General features: G+C 36.8%; 1 protein-coding gene across 5 annotated transcripts in view; it reads right to left on the bottom strand.

Annotated features, from left to right (window-relative positions):
* The window catches only part of LOC126298333 (PHD finger protein 23B-like), a 44,271-nt gene extending 34,930 nt beyond the window's left edge, over window positions 1-9,341 (bottom strand). For 3 of the 5 annotated variants that reach the window (XR_007552595.1, XM_049989631.1, XM_049989629.1), the window contains exons 1-3: window positions 9,172-9,330; window positions 7,518-7,558; window positions 4,627-4,722 (exon numbers count right to left, since the gene is read on the bottom strand). Coding sequence is in view for 4 of the 5 variants with exons in the window: in XM_049989631.1 (XP_049845588.1) it covers window positions 4,627-4,722; window positions 7,518-7,558; window positions 9,172-9,193 (159 nt within the window). In the remaining variant the exon portion in view is untranslated. Of the gene's footprint in view, window positions 1-4,626; window positions 4,723-7,517; window positions 7,559-9,171 lie in introns of all 5 variants that reach the window. The other 2 variants (XM_049989630.1, XM_049989628.1) reach the window with 1 other exon arrangement.
* Window positions 9,342-23,655: the final 14,314 nt, after the last annotated feature.

Below are 23,655 nucleotides of genomic sequence, written 5' to 3' on the forward strand. Positions count from 1 at the left end.
CAATTTCTTGTGTAACTTTTGCAAAGTGCCATGAAACCAAAACAAACAATAAAATAAAGATAAAGAAAACACACCAGAACAAAATCCAGTACTATTAGTGAGCATGGGAGACTACATTAACTTCTGATGTTAGCAGACAAGTCCTCCCTTTCTGCACGTCTGCAGCATACTTAGGATTTGAGAACTCTCCAGTCTGTAGAGCCAACAGATCGTTGATGTCAGTGACCCACACACAACATGGATGACTGCCGATTTACATGCAAACCCGTGTTGTGCACCCATCACGATAAGCTGATTCTGACCGGTAAGTTGTTCACGTGTAAAAATGGGCTTTAAGGTACATTTTGAGAACACCATTCCTTTCTTCAACTGAACTCCAACATACCTTTGTGTGACCCTGGATATAACTAAGCAACATGCAATACTTAATAAAGACTGCTGTAAATTTGATCACGAACAATCATTTGCAAAAAAAAAAAATTCAATATAACCACACAGAGATCCTTTGCCACTACTCTTCCAACTGCCAGCCAAGCCTTGTGTAGTATACTCTGGAATACAGAGTACCAGTGCAGCTTAACAGTGCCCATATAAAGAAGGTCGATTCAGAACTAAACCACACCGTGTGTGTTTATTTGGAACAACAAAATCTATGTCCAAATATGGGCTCCCTACATTCAGCTGAAATACAATGGGGCCATGGTCTTGTCAGAGTATATACCAAAATATGTAGTAATCCTTTGCCCCTCTTACCTCCAATTGTTGAATAGTGCGTAAATTGTCAGACAGTTCCAGAACCCCTCCATACTTAAACCCCATGGAACTACTTACAGACTATTTTAGTACATTCAAGTCAGGGAAAAAACAGTGGGAAAACTCCTCAAGGAATGTGTCTTCAACCTATTCTGTGTACAGAAAAAAAACACCATGCTTTCACTTAAAATGGAAAGTATGGACTACAACTCAATTGAACAACAATGTACCACAAATACGGACTGACTCATTCTACCAATTCCCATCAACATCAATGTCAGAGAATGAGCACATGGTCAGAATATTTCACAGATGCAGAAGGAAACTGGCCATGCCCTATCAAAAGAACCATGCTGGCATTCACCTGGAGTGATTTAGGGAAACTGCAGAAAATCTAAATCTGGATGGTCAGATGCAGATTTGAACTATCGTCCTCCCAAATGCAAGCCCAGTGCGATAAACCACTGAACCACCTGGCTTGGTACACTGGGGAAATGTGTCTATGGGTGCTGAACAGCTTACTCTTCTTCTGGTCATCAATCAGACTTCTCAATGAAGCAATGAAATGCACAGACTATCTGACTAACACTTGAATCATGTCCTGGCTTTTTTATTTGACTGTTTATACCTTCTTTTGTCTTCAAACTATAGTTTGTACCTGTTTAACACATGACCTGATACACTATATAATGAATAAATAAATTCAGTTATAGTAATCAATATTGCTCCAATATGTTTTCTAATGTCATCCACTCACTTTCCAACAAGTCACTGTCTTCATTGCTTCTTCACATGCAGTAGAAAGTTGCTTCATCCATTTATCATTCAATCGTATGGTTACATTTTCCACTCACCCCATGATAATTTTCATCAAAATTATGTCTGTTCCCTGATTTATTAGTTTGTCTTCCTGTCTACCCTAGTAACTGAACACCCATAGGTCAACTTTAAGTTTTTCTTTCTTATGCTTCTCAAAAGCTCAAAGATCACTGCCACAAGACAAAACTGGTAACTCACTGTAAACTTTCCTTCTCAGACACATTGGAACTTTACTTTTGAAAACATTATTTAAACAAAAGCACTCTAGGTTCTCTTGTGTTTATATCCTTTGCTGCACATAGAATCCACCTTTCACTTCAATAAACACAATGTATCACCAACAGATTCTATACTTCATTGTTATTTTGTACTATTTTATTACTGATATGTCGGTTGCATATTATTTTAGTCTTATGATACTTGATTTTCAGACCTACTTGGAAATTTATTATTTTTCTTTATTCATTGTTAAAGTTCATCTGCACAAAAAAGGGAGGTTAGGTATGGTCCACTGATTTGTAGCTCTTCTTTGCTTTCTCAATTCAAGGATTTCAAACCTCCTTTTAGGACTGCTGAAAATTTATTTTCAAGGTATGGATTTCCAAATTAGCTCTTGTATCTCATAAATTTTTCATTAACCTAACAAGGTCTACTGGAAGCTGTTGCACTGACCATATCCATCAATGTACTTCCCTCAGGATGCACCAGTATCTCTCTCAATGGCTGTTAGTTCAGATTTCATTGAAACTGTTTTGTTAGTAAATCATTCCATTTTAACTTTGATTTTCTTTTGCTCCCTTTGTACTGCAATATTTATTGCTGTTTGCTGAAGTACCTTATTAAATAACAAGCCCCTTTCTTCACTATCTTATGTTCATTTTCTAAGATTGTGAAGCTGTTGCTTAATTTAATCTGATATAACTTAATAAACTCAAATTCTCATAGGCTTCATCTCTGACTTCATATTAGACTGTGTCTTTCAAGCTTTGTATCTATCTGTTCTCAGTACCCTATGAATCTATGCTCGCTCAATTCTAAAAAAGGTTTAGCTCCATCATTGTGCATAATTCCTGTAAAGTTTGATAAATTGCAATCAATTTCATTTTTAGTCAAATTTAGTTGTTGCAGAGTCCATTTTCAATATTACTTCTGGGAACAGGTCTTAAGAATGAACATGATTATCTCAGAAAATTTTACTAACATGTGAACTTATATATTTTTTGTATTGTATCCAAAATTTTGCAATGAAAATTATTCCGAAGTTTGCCTTACTTTCACATTAAAATCAACAGTATTACCTTGGAGTGGCATTTGCTATCGGAAGTGGTCTAAATGATAACTGATACCCTCAGCTGCCGACAGTTGGTGTTGATACACCTCGATGGTGACAGCTGAAAATGTGTGCCCCGACCGGGACTCGAACCTGGGATCTCCTGCTTATATGGCAGACGCTCTATCCATTTATCCTAGAGAAGCTGCACGGTCATCAATGGTACCTGTTCTTTCGAGAACAGTTACTATCTTCATATATAGAATTGGTCTACCTCATCAGAGTGTCAGCATACTGGGGGCATAGATTGGAATGAGTATCATGGACTATTTTGAAACCAAGTTTTGCTATTATGCAAATGAAAATTTTTCATTTCCTAAAACTATTTTGATACTGATGCAGCCAGAATAATAATGCTCGACTTCACATGATAATGTGCTCACCCTTGATGCAGTATTTTAGCTTCAAGTCTGTCACAGGCATGCATACTAACTCTTCTTTAAACTTTTGTATGTTTCAGTAACTAATTTCTTGGATTTATTATACTGACTGGATGTGACTATAATTCATTGAAACTTATAGCAAAATGTTATTTGTAATTATGAAGGAAGACCTAAGTCATTAGTGAACAACAACTTAATGATTTTCTATGAAAACCTATTAATATATTACATAAACAAAAAAAAAAACACTGAAGATATCTACATTATGAATAAGGTGACACCAGTAAACCAGGAAAATAGTCATTTTCACAAGAATGTATGCATCTTTACACACCTTACCAAAATTTATTTATAAATGCGGATTGTCATAAAATCTTCAGCAGTTTTACAACGCAACATGAAATAGTATAATGGACAAACAATGACTGTGGCAAAAACAAAAGGAATAGAACAAGTTTTAAAGAGCACAACAAAACGTTATGTATTCTAATTTCACATCAGAAAACACTTCCATTTATGTGAATTCTGAGGGAAGTTTATTCTTTTCTAGAATCAACAAGTACCTGCAATATGTACATTTGGATTTTTAAAATTTATTTATCTGTTTTGTGGTGATGAAAGTTGAAATTTTAGTGACAATAAAAGAGCATAAATGTGGAGATATCTATCAGCAGAAATGAAACTCTCTCTTCTTTTTGTCTTTTTATTTAAAAAAAAAAAAAACAGTTCCACTAGACTGTAACAATGAAGTGCTATTTCAATTTATGTGTAAAGCCTGTGACAAATTTCTGTTTCAGTTGAGCACCTTACATTGACATAAAACAGTTATACAACCATAGGCTTTTTATAGGCTTCACTAACCAGTAACAAAATTTAAAGCTGTCAAGTAGCATCCACACAAGGCAAAGTGTTGAAAACTAAAAAAAATACACGATATTCTCTGTAAGCAAACCGTACTTTGAACGAGCTCAATGGACATTTCCATTCAATATGCTCATCTTTGAGCTACAATGACAATACAAAGAGATTTAACAAAGTACACGGAGATATTACCAACTAAACAACTTTAATACTAGTGTATACTTTTGTTATATGTTTTCGCAATGCTATTTTAGACTGAAGATCAGGCTTATACTACAGAACATTTTCCTTCATTAAGAAATATGTGTGTCACCAAATCTTGTGACATAGCAGTCTATGAAAACTTTTCATATTTCTGTAACAGTACTGGTCAATTAATAGTCAATATGGCTTTAAGCTTTAGTAATGATAAGTTTTCAGTTAGGTCACCAGAAAATAGCAAGGGAGAAAAAGATTCACAAGGATCAGTGCAAAACTTACCCTGAAATCTTCATAGTTTTCATACTCCAAAATAAATTTGCAGAACAAATAAAAATCCTCTGAAGTTCTTGCACGTTTTGGTGCTACAGGCAACGACTGCAACAAAGGGTCCACATTATGGTGTCTTGGTTAAACTGTTACCATACAACACACAAATAAATGAACAACATCTATAGGTTTACAAGAGTAGTCACTATCAAACTACGGTGAGGGTTGGAAGACGTATGGGTGGAGGACGCAGAAAATGGTGTGAAATAAGATGACACTGCAACTCTTCCTACATTTACACGTTTCATTTTTTATCGTATTCAGTGCAACTGTCCACACTTTAAAAAATTCATTTATTATGTGTTACATATTAATAATATGAATGGCACAGAATTATTTTGAATGTGAGGAGAAATTAAGGATCTGAGAGAAAAAAGAATGACCTATTGAAGTGTACTCTACATGTTGGCTTCTGGAACTTCATCACCACCTCTCTCTTTTACTATTAGAGAGAAAAAATTGATTCTGCAAGTGCTCAAAGTTCAACATCAGTTAAATGGTGTATTTAAAGATTAAACGATAATTTCTTCATTTAGTTATTATCCAGGATGGAGACTTGTGTATTTTATACTCTTATGTAAAGTCAAGTCAGGCCTCACAAACTGGAACTTTTTTTTTGTCAATTAACCTGTCATTTTGGATTTATGTACTCCTGTTTCAAGTGAATCATCAAGACATGGTGGGTGGAACACAGTCAGGGCACAGTGTCCTTGCTTACTCAGCCAACATTTTCAATGACATCTTTCAATGAATCTGAAAATGGGCTGTTTGCCACAGCAGAGCAATAAGAAGTAGTCAATGCCAAAATTGTTGCCCCTCCACAGTTACCAGGTTTTGACACCTACCACAGTAGAAAACCAGTCCAAATTTACAAAAATGGTAAGCACACACATGAAATTTCAATGCACAGTATTCAACATGCAATTTTAAATGTGTCTGCACTTTTGCCCATACCATACCAATTTAAATCTGATGCCTAGTGTACCAGTGTTGCATTTAAACATGGCATGAACAGGTTAAATCGAGCCTGATCGTATTCGTGGCACAAACTTAGTAGTGACTTTCCAACGTTTTCGAACTTGTGTTCCATTTTCACAATTATTCCCAGTTTCAATTAGCATGCCTTACACAACATACTTCTGCAGAAAAAATTAAGAACATTAAGTCAAATGCTTTTGCTGGTCAAACAATATTGTCTTATTACCAACTAATCTTTTGCAGGTGGTGCTGAGTCAAAAGAAAAACACGATTAATGGACCAGAGCACAAACATGCTGAACCCTTATGTTCCTTTTCACTGCAAGAGAGATGTCCTACAAGTATCTGAAATGTGTTACAAAGGATTCTACATTAAGCATTTTGAAAAGGGTTGCAAAACAGCACAATAAGGCACATGTACTTATCAGACACTAATCTATTTGGTTTAAAGTTGTGTGATGCCTAGCTGTCTTACTTTTTACTGAGACCTTTCTATTATAACAATGACATACCTCTTGTTTCTCTGTCAAAGCTTGTATCGCCATACTTTCAAATGCCCGTTCATGTCTCATCTTACACTGTATTGAAAGCATTTGTTACAGACCACACACAATCCAGAGTTTTAATGTAACTGTTAAAAACCTTCATATATTTTGGCAAAGGATACAGCATTTTGTTTATATAGTTCCTTGGTTTGTTACAAGAGAATGCTTCTAGAGCACCAACACTTCAGTGGCAGCTGAATCACTAGTTTGGGGGGAAACAATGAAACTACAATATCCATACAACTTATTAATGATAAAAGAACACTAAACACAATAATGTATTGCATTTTTTCCTAACAAGGCAATTTGCACTACAATGTGTCTCAGAAATATAAATTTCACTATCATTGCATCGCCTGCTTTTGTATTCCACACTTTGGACTCAGTCTTCCACAGTGTATTTCTTTAAATTCTCAGTAGTCTATGAGAAGTTAGGTTGAAGTAGTTTTTAAGTTAATACCTGTCAATAAACACATTAATCAGGATGCTGTATTTCTCATATCTGGGTGAACTGACTGGAGTCCAGGACTATGCCCTGGAACTGTACCTGTCACAAATGGCACTCTCCTCTGAATAAGGCTTAAAACATAAATCAATGGAAGATGAATTGTGTCCAGTTTAACACACAATGTTGTGGCTGTGGTTAACACTTCATTTTTAAATGCTCTGTGAGAAAAGAACAGATTTGTATCCTGAAGTTCATTCTCTGGAACCTATGGTGCTGTACAAATGTGTGTGTGTGTGTGTGTGTGTTTCTTCCTGAACTGTTACACTATTCCACATGAAAGGGTGGAGAGCACTGCATCAATGCAATACTAGCAACTAAACCAGGAAAACAATGCCTGTGTAATTTATCTCAAAAGTTGCATAAACTAAGTTAAATCTGAAATGAACCTAGAGGAATGTTCTGTAAGACTCAGTAAAACCTCCTTCAATCCCATAATTGTCATATGCTCATCTTGACACTAACTGAAGGAAACATATTTCCAAATAACTGAACAAGGGAACTGCTAAAAGCAAACTTCCATTATAAAATAAGTAGGCCTATAAATTTTTAACATGAGCAAAGTAAGAAGTAGACAAGAGTAATGCAATGTTAGAAGTGCCATTTGTAGTTCTTACATGACCTCTGTGCAAAAAGAAATTTATGAGTATTCCAAGTTACAATACAATCAGTCAAAAATCTGAATTTGCAAGAGCAATGTCATGTGCTGAGACTGATTAAGAGACAAAATTTAGCGTTAGATATGTCACCCACTCATTTATATTCTGCTTTCAATAATAAACATAATATAAAAATTACTTTTAATGATCTACAAACCTCATCATCATCTTTAAAAGATGTCTTTCGAGCCTCAGGACCTGTAACAGATCAAAGACTCAGTAAAGGTTCTTAGGCATAATACACTACTAAATTTAAGTGTTTCACAGAGATTGAAAATAATCTTTCTTTTGGGCTGTTCAATCAAATTAACTTTCTGGTTTATCACATTGTTTAGGAAGACTTACGAAAGCCAATGACTTGACTGGAAGCACAAAACTTCAGGCAATAGCTGCCCAAATTTCCAAACATTGAAAAATCTCTAATACAATAAGTGTGTTTTTACTACATTTTAGGACATAACCATGTGGCATTTAGTACAGTAGGAAGAGGACAGGATTTTGAGAGAAAGTATGTGTGAGCCTTAGAGAGACTCATAATGGAATGAAATGACCGAATGAAACTTCATAAAACTACCCTGCTAAAGACAATATTGTGTACAAAAGGAAATCTGCATTCAAAAAAATTGTAAAATATAGAAAGACAGACTGGCTAATTAGCACTGAGTATTATGATCCATGACTTAGCACAGGCTTTACACACACTCTTCAAAATATTCACTCTTCTAAATTTTGTTATGTTCAGCTTTTAAAGTAAATCTCATTGCCAGAGAGGCACATATTACAAAGCATCATAGTTAAATCATGAAACACGCCTATCATAATTAACAGCTGTTTAACTTTTATAGGTTTGAAACAGTGTTGACAAACACTGGTGAAATATATTTGATCATAATAAGTGCAATGATTTCTCTATACTGTCAAAACAGCAGTCAGTTGAGTATCAAATTTATTAAACCTGTTATCATATGAGAGCTGAGGATTATGATACAATAAGTTGACACTTTCCATTATTTCTAAAAAAACATATAGTTGTGCTGTGATCAAAAAGAGAAGTATGCTTATAATTACCATTGAAGAATAAATCATCTGGCGAGGTTTGAGTAAACACAAACCACAGCTCAAATTCAGGTGAAAGTCACAAGCATGAAGACAATAAGTACAGAGAAATGTGGAAGGACGCCGGGAAATATTGAAGGAATTGGGGTTGGGGGGAATAACAAAGAACTAAACTTACTGCACATTGGGATAGTTGCAGATGGGTACATGGGTGCGACATTATCATCAGTAACACACAAAGAGAAATACCAACCCATACTTTCTTCACAAAAATATTCATCATAAGAGATTTTATATCTTATCACAGAAATGATGGTGTGATGACATACAGGTTACTATTATGTGGAATGTTCCTTGAACACATTTCCAAATATTCGGTTTTAAGATTGGCCATCAACGACGAGTAAAATGTATTTCGCGAGAAAGTATAGCATTCAGCATAAAAGGGTAAATGTTTAAAACCACGCTATTAATTCAATGTCATATAAATAAAGCTCAAGCATGAGTTACGCTTCTTCAAATACTCTTCCAAGTGGTCTTAATACCACGCAAAAAGAAAAAGAAAAAAAAATAGACGTAAGTGGATTTACGAGCGCCAAACTGATTCTCTTGAGTCAAATAAGTTATGAAAATGCGTGTATAGTAAAATATAAAGAGTTCTCACTATACGTAGTACACCATACTTAAAAATATACACTAGCAAATATTGACAAACAAACGTGGTAAAAAACAGTAAATAAATAAAAAATACATACCAGTTAAAATCATTTCAGTCATTCTTGCTCTACCAATTCCACATAAAATATTCAACTAACTGCATAATTCCACAAAAATAACAATTAAAGCCCGTAAGTTTCACTGCCCACCAATTTCCTCTACGAATGGCACTATACAACTGCATTTCTTCGCTGCTTTTCATAAAGTCAAAGATAACAATTTCGTGCGCTGTCATTCAATTATTCACGTGCACAGATGCAATATAGTTGCTGAAATATTCGACATAATTTCTGGTAGAAATATATATTTTGAGATATTAGTATATACCAATTAAAACTAATGTTATTGCCAAATTAACTATAATGCAAGATAAAAACTTTAAATTACATGGTCATTACAATATACGAAAGGGATTGGATTGGATTGTTTGGGGGAAGAGACCAAACAGCGAGGTCATCGGTCTCATCGGATTATGGAAGGATGGGGAAGGAGCCATCCCGGCATTTGTCTGGAGCGATTTAGGGAAATCACAGAAAACCTGAATCAGGATGGCCGGACGCGGGATATACGAAACGAAGAAATATACAATTGCTAGCTGACTGCCACGTTTGAGATTGGTAATTACTTTCGAAGTGTTGCCTGAATGAATAAGTCTTCCACTGCATGTGATACGAAACATAATGTATTTTCTTCAAGTGTGTTAAAACACCTTTTCCCTCCTTTTCACGAACCTGAGAAGGCACCGTAGTGAGTGAATATTCTCAAGCCATCGTACAGAGTAGTGAAAGTTATAAATGATATAAGACTGTACGAAGACAAACAGGCTTGTACAAAGATTATTGCACTACAGTTATATTACAATATTATTATCATTTACTCGCAACACGGATGTTTTGGTACTTCGTCCCACTTATACATTATTTCAATATGGATTCCATACAGGGAAAAACACCATGAACACAATTAATGAATTCATTGAATCATTGAAATATAGCAATAAAGTAACAGGTATCTCCTGCCACCCCAATAATAAATTAGATTCAGTGAATCACTTGATTCTGCTTTAAAACATAGATTGATACGGCACCAGATGTACGGTAATGCTTTGAAGTGACTCAAATCTTATCCGCTAAACAGGAAAACAAGAATCTCAACGTTTTACACCATGTAGAGCACATGTCAATGGAGTACAATTTCACAAGAAGTCCCTCAGGCTCAATTTTAGGAGAAATTCAATCTGTCTTGCACATAAATTACTCACCTCTCGATGTCAGTACTCAACCAATCATGTTTCGTTACTGAAAAAGAAAACTCTCGAGAAATTTTTGATGATGTTATAAACACCTTCAATTACCCTGAAGCATAATTCCAACGAAATGGGCTGAAACGTAACGTTTCAAAGGCTGTGTTGACACGATTCACTACTAGACACTAAAAAAATTAGCGGCATCAGTATAATACATAAAAAGGAAATTATAAAATGAATATGAGCCGATAACATTCTTAGGAATTTAGACAAAAGTTTCAGTTGACAGGCACACACAAATGATTTAAGTACTAACTGTTCATTTAAAGTATTTTCATTTTTCCCAAGATGTATCTCAATCTCAAATTGTTTCAGTATATACTATTTTACCTTTATCCTGTATGTGCAAAACTGAGAGATAATTTTCTGTTCACGACAATATGTGAAATGAACAGATTACAGAAGATGCAAAGAAAGTTTTTAACAACTTTGTAGATCTGCTATAATATCAGTTTTTGGTTAGCTGCTTTACTGACAGTAATATTGTTTACATTTTGTTTGTGACGAGCTTCGCACTCCCAATGATCTTCACAGGGCTGTGAATTAACTTTTAACATTGCTGAAATGACACAATTTCGAAGACTTTACTGGTCTCATACAGATATGACTTTATGTGTACTGACTGATGCGGCGAGTGAAGATTTGTACCAAGGCAGGAAATTGTTGAACCCAGGTGTCCTGCTTATTAGGCAGGTGTGTTAGCTACTAAGCCACCTTGACACAGCGATACACGCAACTGCATGGATTACCCTCTCTCCTCTTATCATATTCTCACAGCCACCCCAGTCTAATTTGAATTCCTCCTTATGGGCAAACAGAATTGCCAAGGCTCTCCACGTTATACTTTTGAGCTACCCTTTGGCCTTAGCTCTAGGTGTTATTTTGAGCCAAGAGCACAATGGTGAAGGAAAATATATTAGTTGCGCTTCTCACCACATCAACAAAGTTAAATTCAATTACAGTAGCACAGAAAGGGGGTTGTTGGCGTTAATGTCTGACGTTAACTACCTTAAATGCTACCTATATGAGAGGAAATTTATCATGGTAATTGGCGTTTTTGTGGCTGTTAAATTTAAAGGACCCCAATAGCCAGCCGATACGTTAGGCTTTAAAACTAATGAAGAATGATAGTGAAGTATGTCATAAACCTGAAAAACTGCACTAAAATGCAGACGCCCTCGATAGAAAGGTTCGAGTAGTGCAAGCAGATGAAGAATCAAAAGATGTCCAGGAAGAACACGTTGACTGACAACAGTATGCCACAATGCCTGGTTTTGTGCTTGAAGACGATATATTGTTGTTGTTGTGGTCTTCAGTTCTGAGAGTGGTTTGATGCAGCTCTCCATGCTACTCTATCCTGTGCAAGCTTCTTCAACACCCAGTACCTACTGCAGCCTACATCCTTCCGAATCTGCTTAGTGTATTCATCTCTTGGTCTCCCTCTACGATTTTTACCCTCCACGCTGCCCTCCAATACTAAATTGGTGATCCCTTGATGTCTCAGAACATGTCCTACCAATCGCTCCCTTCTTCTAGCCAAGTTGTGCCACAAGCTCGTCTTCTCCCCAATTTTATTCAATACCTCCTCATTAGTTATGTGATCTACCCATCTAATCTTCAGCATTCTTCTGTAGCACCACGTTTCAAAAGCTTCTATTCTCTTCTAAGCTATCTATCGTCTACGTTTCACTTCCATACATGGCTACACTCCATACAAATACTTTCAGAAACGAATTCCTGACGTTTAAATCTATACTCGATATTAACAAATTTCTCTTCTTCAGAAACACTTTCCTTGCCATTGCCAGTCTACATTTTATATCCTCTCTACTTCGACCATCATCAGTTAATTTGCTCCCCAAATAGCAAAACTCCTTTACTACTTCAAGTGTCTCATTTCCTAATCTAATCACCCGACTTAATTCGACTACTTTCCATTGTTCTCGTTTTGCTTTTGTTGATGTTTATATTACACCCTCCTTTCAAGACACTGTCCATTCCGATATAACGTACCTCAAAACTCGGCTGGGAAGCCAATTGGTGATACCAATGTCACTCCAGACCTGTATTATTGTTCAAATCCATGGCAGCATACAAGCTTGTCATCGTGGCAGACTTGCGCTTTCTGGTTGGGATGGATGCGTTCTTTTCATACAATCAACTTTTTGTGGCTGAATTCACAAGTCAACAGGGCATATCTCATTTCATCTAGTTTATCGCCATCCCATGAATTCCCCCTTCGAAATAGACAAGTTACTGCCATGTGTAGGCCCAAAAGAAATAAGGCTTTAGCACACTGGCTTAAAGCAAGTCCAACATAAAAATATGAAACCTACACCCAGACAAGTGCAGAGGAAACGTAAAGGAGCAATACTGCCTCCATATCAGCCAACTGACTGGGTGCTATTGCACAATTCTGCAATTAAAAAAGGCAAAACTAAAGAAAAATTCTCTCTATCTTTTGAAGGCCCTATCAAGTCATACGTTTGACTTCTCCCACAACTGCAGTAATACAACCACCAGATTGTTTTGCGACAGTCCATTTTGATAGGATAAAATCCTGTCACAGGAACACTTTGCTAGCCCTACTCTATTAGATTTGCCTAGAAACTATCCACCTGCTGTCTAGACATTCTTGTGAGCTACATACATGCGAGTAGACTCTGTATGAACCCAGTAAAGTAGTCCTGAAGCTTTAATGAAGCACTGCTAATTTTAAAAATATTTGTAGTATCTTGATCAAATGCTTGCCTGCTTGTAGCCTGAAACCATTTTATATATTTTACTCTGTGTACTTTATTTTTAGCATTTTATATTTTTGCATTTGTGGAGAAAGCGTGTAGACGTTATCCACCCCACCTACTGCAAAACATGTGAAATGTGTTTTATATCGTTCATCTGCTAAGCACATTAGTCCTTTAATGGACGCAGTATTGCTGTTTGCTTCTGCTTTAGATTCCAAAAGTATATTTGCAGTTGTTTTTTGTAACTCATCCTTAACTGGTAGTTCCATATCCTCTTGTTGTAATCTTGTACCTTGCATAATTTCTGGGGACAAGTATTCGAAATGCCAAGTGAAAGCCGAATATATGCAGACATCTCACACTTAAGTCATTCATCTAATTGCGTTTCCTTGAGCTCTAATTGGAGTGACGCATTATTTCCTTTCAACAATGGTAAAAATGGCGCCTTTCACACCCTTTACACATACTACATACACATAACACACTACTAACGACAGTGGAGGGTTGATCCCTTCCACAATTACACAAACACGATAATTAGATGTTGTGGGACCTGATCCACAGATTGTCTACATCATGAAAAGAGCTTCCATACTCAACTTGAGTAAATTCTGCAGTTTTCTTTTACAACGTAATTTTCAACCTTATCAGTGTTTTTTTTTAATTTAGGAATTTTTCAGCTGTTTTAAAGAACTTGCGTGATCTTATGAATATGTAGACACTGTACGCCACTAAGCCATCATATGCCACACTGACAGCCATTACTGAAGGTGGAGCTAACGTCCCCTTCCATGCCTACTGTCATCTGCCCCACACATGCTGCTACTGCCACATGGAGAGGGTAACCACATGCTTTCTTCCCATCAGCTACGTTGCCACAAAATTGACCTTCACCACCATTTGAAAGGGTCTAACATACCTTTACGTAAAGTTTGCCTCCAGTGATACATCAACAATACACTTTCGTACTGTTCGCTGCAACACAGTGCATGTTGTGATGAAGCTTGTGACATTGTATTTCACAGATAATATGGGCCACCTTTGCATTGTTACCATACGACTACACTTTTAAGGTGCTGGCTGTTCGTGGACTAGAGTGTTGGTGACTTCTGGAAGTAATATGCAAGGGCTAGTTAGACTATGAAAGACCCTATAATAGGCGCGCCATTATGAGGTGCTTCAGCTGCACACAGACTGCACCTTCTGTCAGTAGAACAAAAACATATACTGCATTTAAAGTCATATGAAACGAAAGTAGAAGTTGCTATGATGTCGCGAATTCTTCCCTTACGTCCAATGGAAATACAAATTTGGACTCAATTTTCTCACATTGAGAACTCATAAGTAGCGATCTATGTTTCACTTGGAAAAACTTTCAATAGCCAAGTTCACATATGCTAATTTTAGTATACAGCAAGTGAATTGACATATCTGAGGGGTGGGCTAACATCTGGCAAGACTTATGCCATGTGGACAATAGTCTGCTGTTGTGTGCTGCCATCTGGTGGCTTTGACGTAAACATGTAGGTGAGCGCAAGGGCTAGCTGTGCCACGCTGTTATCAGTGCACATTGTTGATCAATTCCATATGTATTTCGCCCGTAAGGCTATTACATCATGCCAGCTGCGCATCTGCAAAAGCCCCTTAAAACGTGCATAGCCTAAGGTGTGATTGCGACCCTGATGCCAAGTTTCAGTATGTTTAGTCCCATGTATTTCAGATTGTCACATCTACGTTATGTTGAACAGCATTCAAAGAAAAAGAAACAACAAATCCGCAATGTGTCAAAATTTAGGGCATTCACAAGCTCTTGTGCTCCGATACAGCAGCCACCACTGAGCTGAAGGAAAGGTAAAGAGAGGCAGGAAGTGGCAACAGGTAACAGAAGGAACAGTCTTAGAACTTTGTCAGACAGTTTTCTGGTGAATGTAAAACATAAGTTTGAGCTGTTGCTTCATTTAGAAAGTGATGAGCCTCAGGTAGAGGTAGGTGTAGAGAGGGTACAACTAACTTTCCGTAGAAAATTGAGTAAGAATGTAGGGAAGTCAGCACACAGAAAGAAAGTTTTGTTGTTAGGTAGTTCTCATACTAGAGCTGTAGGCCAACTTCTGAAGGATGAATTAGGATCACAATATCAGTCCACCAATTTTGTTAAACCTAGTGCTGGTCTGCATCAGGTGACAGAGCATTTAGGTTCATTCTGTAAAAACTTTACCAAGAATGACACCATGGTTACTGTTAGTGGGCTGGGCAATGGCGTTGACAGAGATCCTGGATACAATATGGTATGTGACCTGGTAAAGATTACATCAATATCGAGACATACCAGTGTGGAGTTTGTGTCTATTCTGAGACGCCATGATGACCCCATATGAACTCTTCAGTCAGCAGAGTTAATTTGGAGTTGGAGGAGGTGCTTGGGTCGGGAGTGGGGTCACGTATTGGTGTAGTTCCTGTTGATTCCGTCAGTAGGTGGGATTATACTAGGCATGGCCTATACCCACGGCCACCTGTATTAGAGACCGTAGTCATCAAGCTGACAACATCGTAGCCTGTGACGTCAGTAGGCCGGCTAGCGTGACCAGCCAGGCTGAGACTGAAGTTTTAGATTGGACGATGTGTCTGTAGATTTGGACCCTATAAATAACACAGTAACCTAGAAAAGCTAATTTCTCTCAGTATTACTCCGACTTTATGTCGGAATTACTCATTTTATTCTCGTTTCCTTGCAACAATGAACTCCGCAATAACTCACATGTGCTTCACAGCAGTATATTATTACGTTTCTTACCTGAGATTTGGAGATTTAAGTTCAGCAAACAATTTTGTGAGGTACCTACTAACATTATTTGCAGACTTGCAATTATTTCAGTCTGTTATTTGAAATGTATTATCATGTTCTTTACTATATAAATGACAAACTAATATAAAAGTTTCTAACAGCTGCAAGATATCTTTCACACATTTATATATGAGGGTGGCATAATAATAATAATTTTTAACGAGCGTTTTTTGTGCATTGTTCATTAGTATGTTAGATTTTTTTTTAATCACAGGTCATACACAATCTATTTAAATACTTTCACACGTCTTTCTGAGTCAGAATGAACTGGTGACCTTGCTGTAGGATTTGCATAAGAAGCATGACTGAAATTTATCAATTCATTAAAGTTTATTTCATAGTGGCCACCTCCTCCTTGCCAGTACTAATCAGAGCATTTAAGGACTGAGGTTATGGGTATGAAAAAAGTTTCATAATTTTGTGTCAAAATTAATGTAATGTTTTTAATTTTCTATTAACTCCCTCCTTCTTGAAACATATTAAATGATCATTTTGGAGTTGGGTATAATTATTTAACAATATGTTACACATAATGAAAACCAGCTTTTTGTAGATATCAGTAAGTGGCCTTCCACAGAGACATGAATCTGTTACAAATATTTGCAGAGAAACATGTGATTCAACTCCTTGGCCAACCAGATTGAGTAGTAACTGCTTTTGATTTTGACAAGTGAGGATTTTTGTTTCATACTCTTCAGATATTAAAAGCTGCATAACTGTATATACAAAAGTGCCAAGTTCCACAACAATGTCTGATGGCACAGTCAATCCACTTCTGAAAAGGTTATCAAAATATTTATGTGTGGTGTGTGTGCTTAAAACAAAATCAGTGCATGTTGTACAACTGAGCAATTGTGTTGTTTTGTGTGCTGCATAACCACAAACGTACAGAAGCACAGATTGTTGTACATCAACATTTGCATTGCCTATGTTGTTCGAAACACTTACAAACAGATTCACGTCAACATCTGTAGACATTATATCTGAGATGCTTACGTCATTCATTATTTCTGGAGAAAATTTTACTGGGCCATATTTTGCAGACTTTATTCCCAAAACACTCATTATACGCAAATTCTTTTCAAATTCAAATACCTGGGTTACAGAAACATTGTAGTTTCCACCTGATAATTGACGATACCTACTAAACTGTGATTCCAAATTATCAGTTTGTAGTTTTCCCATCAGAAGATACTGCACACCTAAACCAATGAAAGAATATTCAACAACTTCTGAAATAACAGAAGTACTCTGGTACAATCGCGGATGTGTATCTGTGGTCAGACAACAGGTAGTGTCCAAAGCCCTCCATCTCTCTAACCAAGCCAAAAATTTGTCGAGAAATTCAAGCCTGTCATCAGAAGCACTAGTGAAAGGCAGACACAATTCATTTTGTTTGTGAATTCCCTTTGTACGGTTCTTAACATTAATAATATTCCACCAATGGAGAATGATTTCAACAAAGTGTACAGTTCCTGAATTTTCACCATATTCAGCTTTTAAGCCTACAAGTGTTGTGTCATTAAAAATATCGCAGACAAGATTGACATTTCGTCCTTCTAAGCTACTGGGATACACTGATTTGTGAGTCAACCGAGGAGATAATTTCAAAAGCTGGTTGAGTTCCTTTTTGTATAGGTTCTCAATATCTGAAAATTTTGCCATTAGCAGATGGTTGGATGTTGAGTCAAAGTGGGGAAATTTAAATGTTCTGTCACTGTCCCTCTGGTTCAACCAGTTGTTCCTAATACTTTTTAACAAATGAACAGTGTCAAATACTACAAATACAGGGGAATCTCATGACAGAAAGGAATATTGACTGCTGGAATTTTTTACCAATATTGAAAACATATTCTATTAATTCTGTTGTTATCAGATATAATAACAACAACAGTCAGACCACATGAGGAAAGAAACTGCAACACATTAAGTGTTAATTTATGAAGATCTGACCCTGACAACTGTTTGACAGGAATCAAATGAACAACTTCTTTGAAACTGCCATATAAAGATGATGTGTGAAAGGCAATCACAGTTCTTGCCTCAGATGGGGCATTATTTTCTGCATATCCACGGAGTTTCCCCCATTTAAACTGAATACATGGCTGAACATAAATTGCAGAATTACAAATTTTTCTCTCTCATCTAATTTATCCACAACAATTTTAAGAAAATGGGCATTTTGTGATTTATTGGTTGGACAAATCTTCAGTGAAGATGAAAGCTGCTGAATGTGTTTCATATGTGGTAAGGTAAGTAATCCACTTGACTGGAGTGCTGTATAGCATGCGGGAGATTGGTTATAAATAATAAATGCATGCATCATCATATCAACCGAATATGTCTGCTTATTCATTGCCAACAAATCTATCTGTTCCAACAGAAACAAGAGTGTGGCACAGCAATTTGGATTAGCTTCCGAATGCAGAGTAAGTTTCTTTACAATATTCTTTAATTCATTTAAAAGAGAACTAAAAGCAGGTGTGTAGCTATCACAGTTGATATCTATACACAAAATATTTTCTATTTGTGACCATCTGGTTACTCTAAGTGAGGAAGGTAAAATCCAGCTCAGCTGCTCATGTGACAGAATGAAACCATTCACACACACACTTGAAATGAGTTTGTCACTAATTTCCATACTCACTTTGACCTGAGAATGTCTTCAGAAAATCTATAATATAAAAGAATATCTTATTCTCTTTAACACTAACACTCCGCTTTCCTACACTGTTTATTCTATCCTGGTACTCAGCACACAAACACTGAAAATTTGAGATAATGTCCTCATTTAGCATGGTTTCATTCTGCTCCTTCTCTTCATGGCCTGCACCCTTCCTTCTTATTTCTGGGTCACAACTTCTTGGAGGCTGCACCTTAATTGAATACGATGGTAGCCCAGGGAATATTTTTGGCACAGCTTCTGGTAAAAGCAATGGCCTTTGACGAGGAAACTCGTGACAGTTCCCATCAGAGTCCTTGTAAATATCCACTCTTGATACATCACATTCTTCAAAATGTTTCATGCAAACAACAATTCTATTTGATGGAGTCCAGACCTTTCTGGGGGTATTTCTTATCCATCGTTTTCTGTTTTCCTCTTCAGTAGGGAATCTGAACACTGAGATGTAACCCTCTTCCTTGCTGGATTTGTAGTAGGGACACAACATTTTTCTGGCATCTGCAAATAGAATAATGCACTAATTGCTAACATCTTAAATCAAAATACTATTATGTAAAAATAGCAAATGAGAATTTGAGTGGGTTGTTTTTTCCTACTGCTTGGACATCACGAAACACAAATCTACAAATAGAATCAAATGTGTAGAAATATTCATAATATTAACACAAAATCACTTAGGAGAAGATTCTGATACTAAGCTTATGAATTCAAAACTTTATTTTCAAATTGTAAACAACTGCTTCTGTTCGCTACCTTATAGCCACAGCCATGTGATAGGACTTAACGTAACGTTGCCACATTTCAGTCCTCCGGCCTCTAATACGTACAGGCGGCCGTGCTACACCTCAACAGGAAAGGGAAGGTAAAGTAGCTGGGATAAGAGCACAAAATTTAAGGAGGGAAGCTGCCATAAGTGGCAAAATACCAGTGGGTACAGGTGCTGGAGCAGCACCTTTTTAGGACAGGCAGGACAGAAAAAAGTCAAGTTCCAAGATAGGTTAAAAATTTTCACCAATCAGCAGAAATTTTATTTCCACCCAGTCTTATCTCAGTCAGTGTGAAATGCTAACTATCTTTAGTCCATCAAGATATTCGGTTGTTGTTGTTGTTGTTGTGGTTTTCAGTCCAGAGACTGATTTGATGCAGCTCTCCATGCTACTCTATCCTGTGCAAGCTTCTTCATCTCCAAGTAACTACTGCAACCTACATCCTTCTGAAATTGCTTAGTGTATTCATCTCTTGGTCTCCCTCTATGGTTTTTACCCTCCACACTTCCCTCCAATACTGCTCTGGTTATCCCTTGATGCCTCGGAATGTGTCCTACTAAATGAGCCCTTCTTCTAGTCAAGTTGTGCCACAAATTCCTCTTCTTCCCAATTCTATTAAGTACCTCCTCATTAGTTACGTGATCTACCCATCAAATCTTCAGAATTTTTTTATAGCACTACATCTCGAAAACTTCTATTCTCTTCTCGTCTAAACTATTTATCGTCCATGTTCAGAAAAAACTTCCTGACACTTAAATCTATACTTGATATTAACGAATTTCTCTTCTTCAGAAACGTTTTCCTTGCCATAGCCCGTCTAAAGTTTATATCCTCTCTACATCGACCATCAGCAGTTATTTTGCCCCCCAAATAGCAAAACTTATCTACTACTTTAAGTGTCTCATTTGCTAATCTAATCCCCTCAGCATCACATGATTTAAATCGGCTACATTCCATTATCCTCGTTGCTTTTATTGATGTTTATCTTATATCCTCCTTTCAATATACATTCGTTCAATTTGCTCTTCCATGTCCTTTGCTGTTTCTGACAGAGTTACAGTGTCATTGGTAAAGTTTTTATTTCCTCTCCATGGACTTCAGTTCGTACTCCAAATTGTACTTTTATTTCCTTTACTGCTTACTCAATATACAGATTGAATAACATGAGAGATAGGCTACAACCCTGTCTCACTCGCTTCTCAACCACTGCTTCCCTTTGATGCCCCTTACTCTTACAACTGCCATTTGGTATCTGCACAAATTGTAAATAGCCTTTCGCTCCTTGTGTTTTATCCCTGCCACCCTCAGAATTTGAAAGAGAGTGTTCCAGTCAACATTGTCAAAAGCTTTCTCTAAGTCTGCAAATGCTAGAAACGTAGGCTTACTTTCGTTAATCGATCTTCTAAGATAACTCATAGGTTTAGTATGGCCTCAGGTGTTCCAACTTTTCTATGGAGTCCAAACTGATCTTCGCTGAGGTCGGCTTCTACCAGTTTTCCCATTCATCTGTAAAGCATTCATGTTAGTATTTTGCAACTGTGACTTATTAAACTCATAGTTCGGTAATTTTCGCACCTGTCAGCACCTACTTTCTTTGGGATTGGAATAATTATATTCTTCTTGAAGTCTGAGGGTATTCGCCTGTCTCATACATCTTGCTCACCAAATGGAAGAGTTTTGTCAGGACTGGCTCACCAAAGACTATCAGTAGTTCCATGTTTCCACTTAGGTCGTTACGTTTTCTGTCAAATTCTTCATGCAGTATCATATCTCCCATTTCATCTTCATTTAGGTCCTCTTCCATTTCCATAATATTGCCCTCAAGAACATCGCCCTTGTACGGACCCTCTATATACTCCTTCCACCTTTCTGCCTTCCATTCTTTGCTTAGAACTGGTTTTCTATCTGAGCTCTTGATATTCATAGAGGTGGTTCTCTTTTCTCCATAGGTCTCTTTAATTTTCCTGTAGGCGGTATCTATCTTACCCCTAGTGATATATGTCTCTACATCCTTACATTTGTCCTCTATCCATCCCTGCTTAACCATTTTGCACTTCCTGTTGGTCTCATTTTTGAGACATTTGTATTCCTTTTCCCCTGCTTCATTTACTGCATTTCTCCTTTCATCAATTAAATCTAATATCTCGTCTGTTACCCAAGGATTTCTAGTAGCCATCGTCTTTTTACCAACTTTATCCTCTGCTACCTCCACTATTTAAGCTCTCAAAGCTACCCCCTCTTCTTCTACTGTATTTCTTTCCCCCTGTTCTTGTCAATCATTCCCTAATTCTCTCTGTGAAACTCTTTACAACTTCTAGTTCCTTCAGTTTATCCAGGTCCCATCTCCGTAAATTCCTACCGTTTTGCATTGTCGCCATTTATAGTCTACAGTTCATAACCAATAACTTACAGTCTAAAACCTGATTCCTAAATCTCTGTCTTACCTTTATATAACACACCTGAAACCTTCCAGAGTCCCCAGGCCTCTTCCATGTATGCAAACTTCTTTCATGATTCTTAAACCAAGTGTTAGCTATGGTTAAGGTATGCTCTGTACAAAACTCTACCAGGAGGCTTCCTCTTTCATTCCTTATCCCCAGTCCATATTCACCTACTACATTTCCTTCTCTTCCTTACCCTACTGTCGAATTTCAGCCCCCCCATGACTATTAAACTTTCGTCTACCTTCACTATCTGAATAATTTCTTTTATCCCATCATACATTTCTTCAATCTCTTCATCATCTTCGCGCCTAGTTGGCATATAAACTCGTAATACTGTGGTAGCTGTGGATTTCATATCTATCTGGGCTACAGTAATGTGTTGACTATGTTGTTTGTAGTAACGGGATCTGACATTCCACCCTCCGATCTGAAGAACTCCAGTTTTCTTTCTCCTAATAATGACGTCCTGAGTAGTCTGCAACCGGAGATCCAAATGTGGGACTACTTTATCTCTTGAATATTTTACCCAAGAGGACGCCATCATCGTTTAACCAAACAGGAAAGCTGCATGCAAAAAAGTAAAATTAATAAACTGCCCGTCTGCCTGCCTTGATGAATTAGAGTCATCCAACCCAGTTAACATAATCTGCCTCTCTGAACATCATGCAACCACTGGTTTAGACATGTTCAGTGTTGCATGACTGGGCTAGCTTCACACTTTTGTAGGGCAGAAATAGTGGCTGGAGGAGTTACCACATTCATCAGAAATACCATAAATTCAATAACATAGGCATTCATAAATTTTGCTTGGAGCACCATATGGAAGCATATGCAACAGAAGTGATGTTTACTAATACATTATTCACAATACTAAGTGTATACCAAGTATCAGTAGGTAACTTTAATCTGTTCATAAATAACTTGGAAGCTCTGTTGGCCTATTAAACAACAAAAAGGAAAGAATTAGTGGTTGCTGGTGGCTTTAATGTAGATTTTCTTGAAAACACTTCCGGTAACAACTTACTGCAGTCAGTAGCATTGTCATTCAACTTAATTCATACTGCTAACTTTCCAACTGGAATAGCTATGGGCCATCAATAACGTCTTTCTAAAAATGTTCAATGAACAAAATTATATTATAAAACCAATAATAAGTTGCCTATCAGACCATGTCATGTAGTTATTCTTGCTAAATGTGAATACTGATCAGGACATAAAATCTACTAAATCTGAGTTCAAGAGGATAGTCAGTAAGCCAAAATTGATTATTTTAGGGAACTTCTCGAAGATGTGAATTGGAGTGATGTGTACAATGCTCATAACATGAATGAGAAATACAACACTTTTATTAACAATGTTTATAACTTATTTGAAAACTGTTTCAACTCGAAACTAACCCAGATGAGACTAAGGTCTATAAAAAGCATGGATTTCGCAAGAAATAAAGATATCCCGTAAGAAAAAAAAAGAAACTATATCTATCAGTGAGAAACACTGATATAAATGCTATAGAGCACTGCAAAACATACTGCAAAATATTGAAGATAAGTAATATGGACACCAAAGCAAATGCAGTAACAGAAAAGGATACCCACACCAGATAAAAAAATAAAGTCAAAATGGGATATAGTATAGAAAGAGACTGGTAGAACCAAAGACAAAGAGGAGCACATAGCATTAAGAGTAAATATTAGATGGGTAACAGATGTGTGCAGTGCTGCTGAACTTTCCAATAA

This window comes from Schistocerca gregaria, chromosome X, assembly GCF_023897955.1.
Source record: "Schistocerca gregaria isolate iqSchGreg1 chromosome X, iqSchGreg1.2, whole genome shotgun sequence".
NCBI classification, from domain to species: domain Eukaryota; kingdom Metazoa; phylum Arthropoda; class Insecta; order Orthoptera; family Acrididae; genus Schistocerca; species Schistocerca gregaria.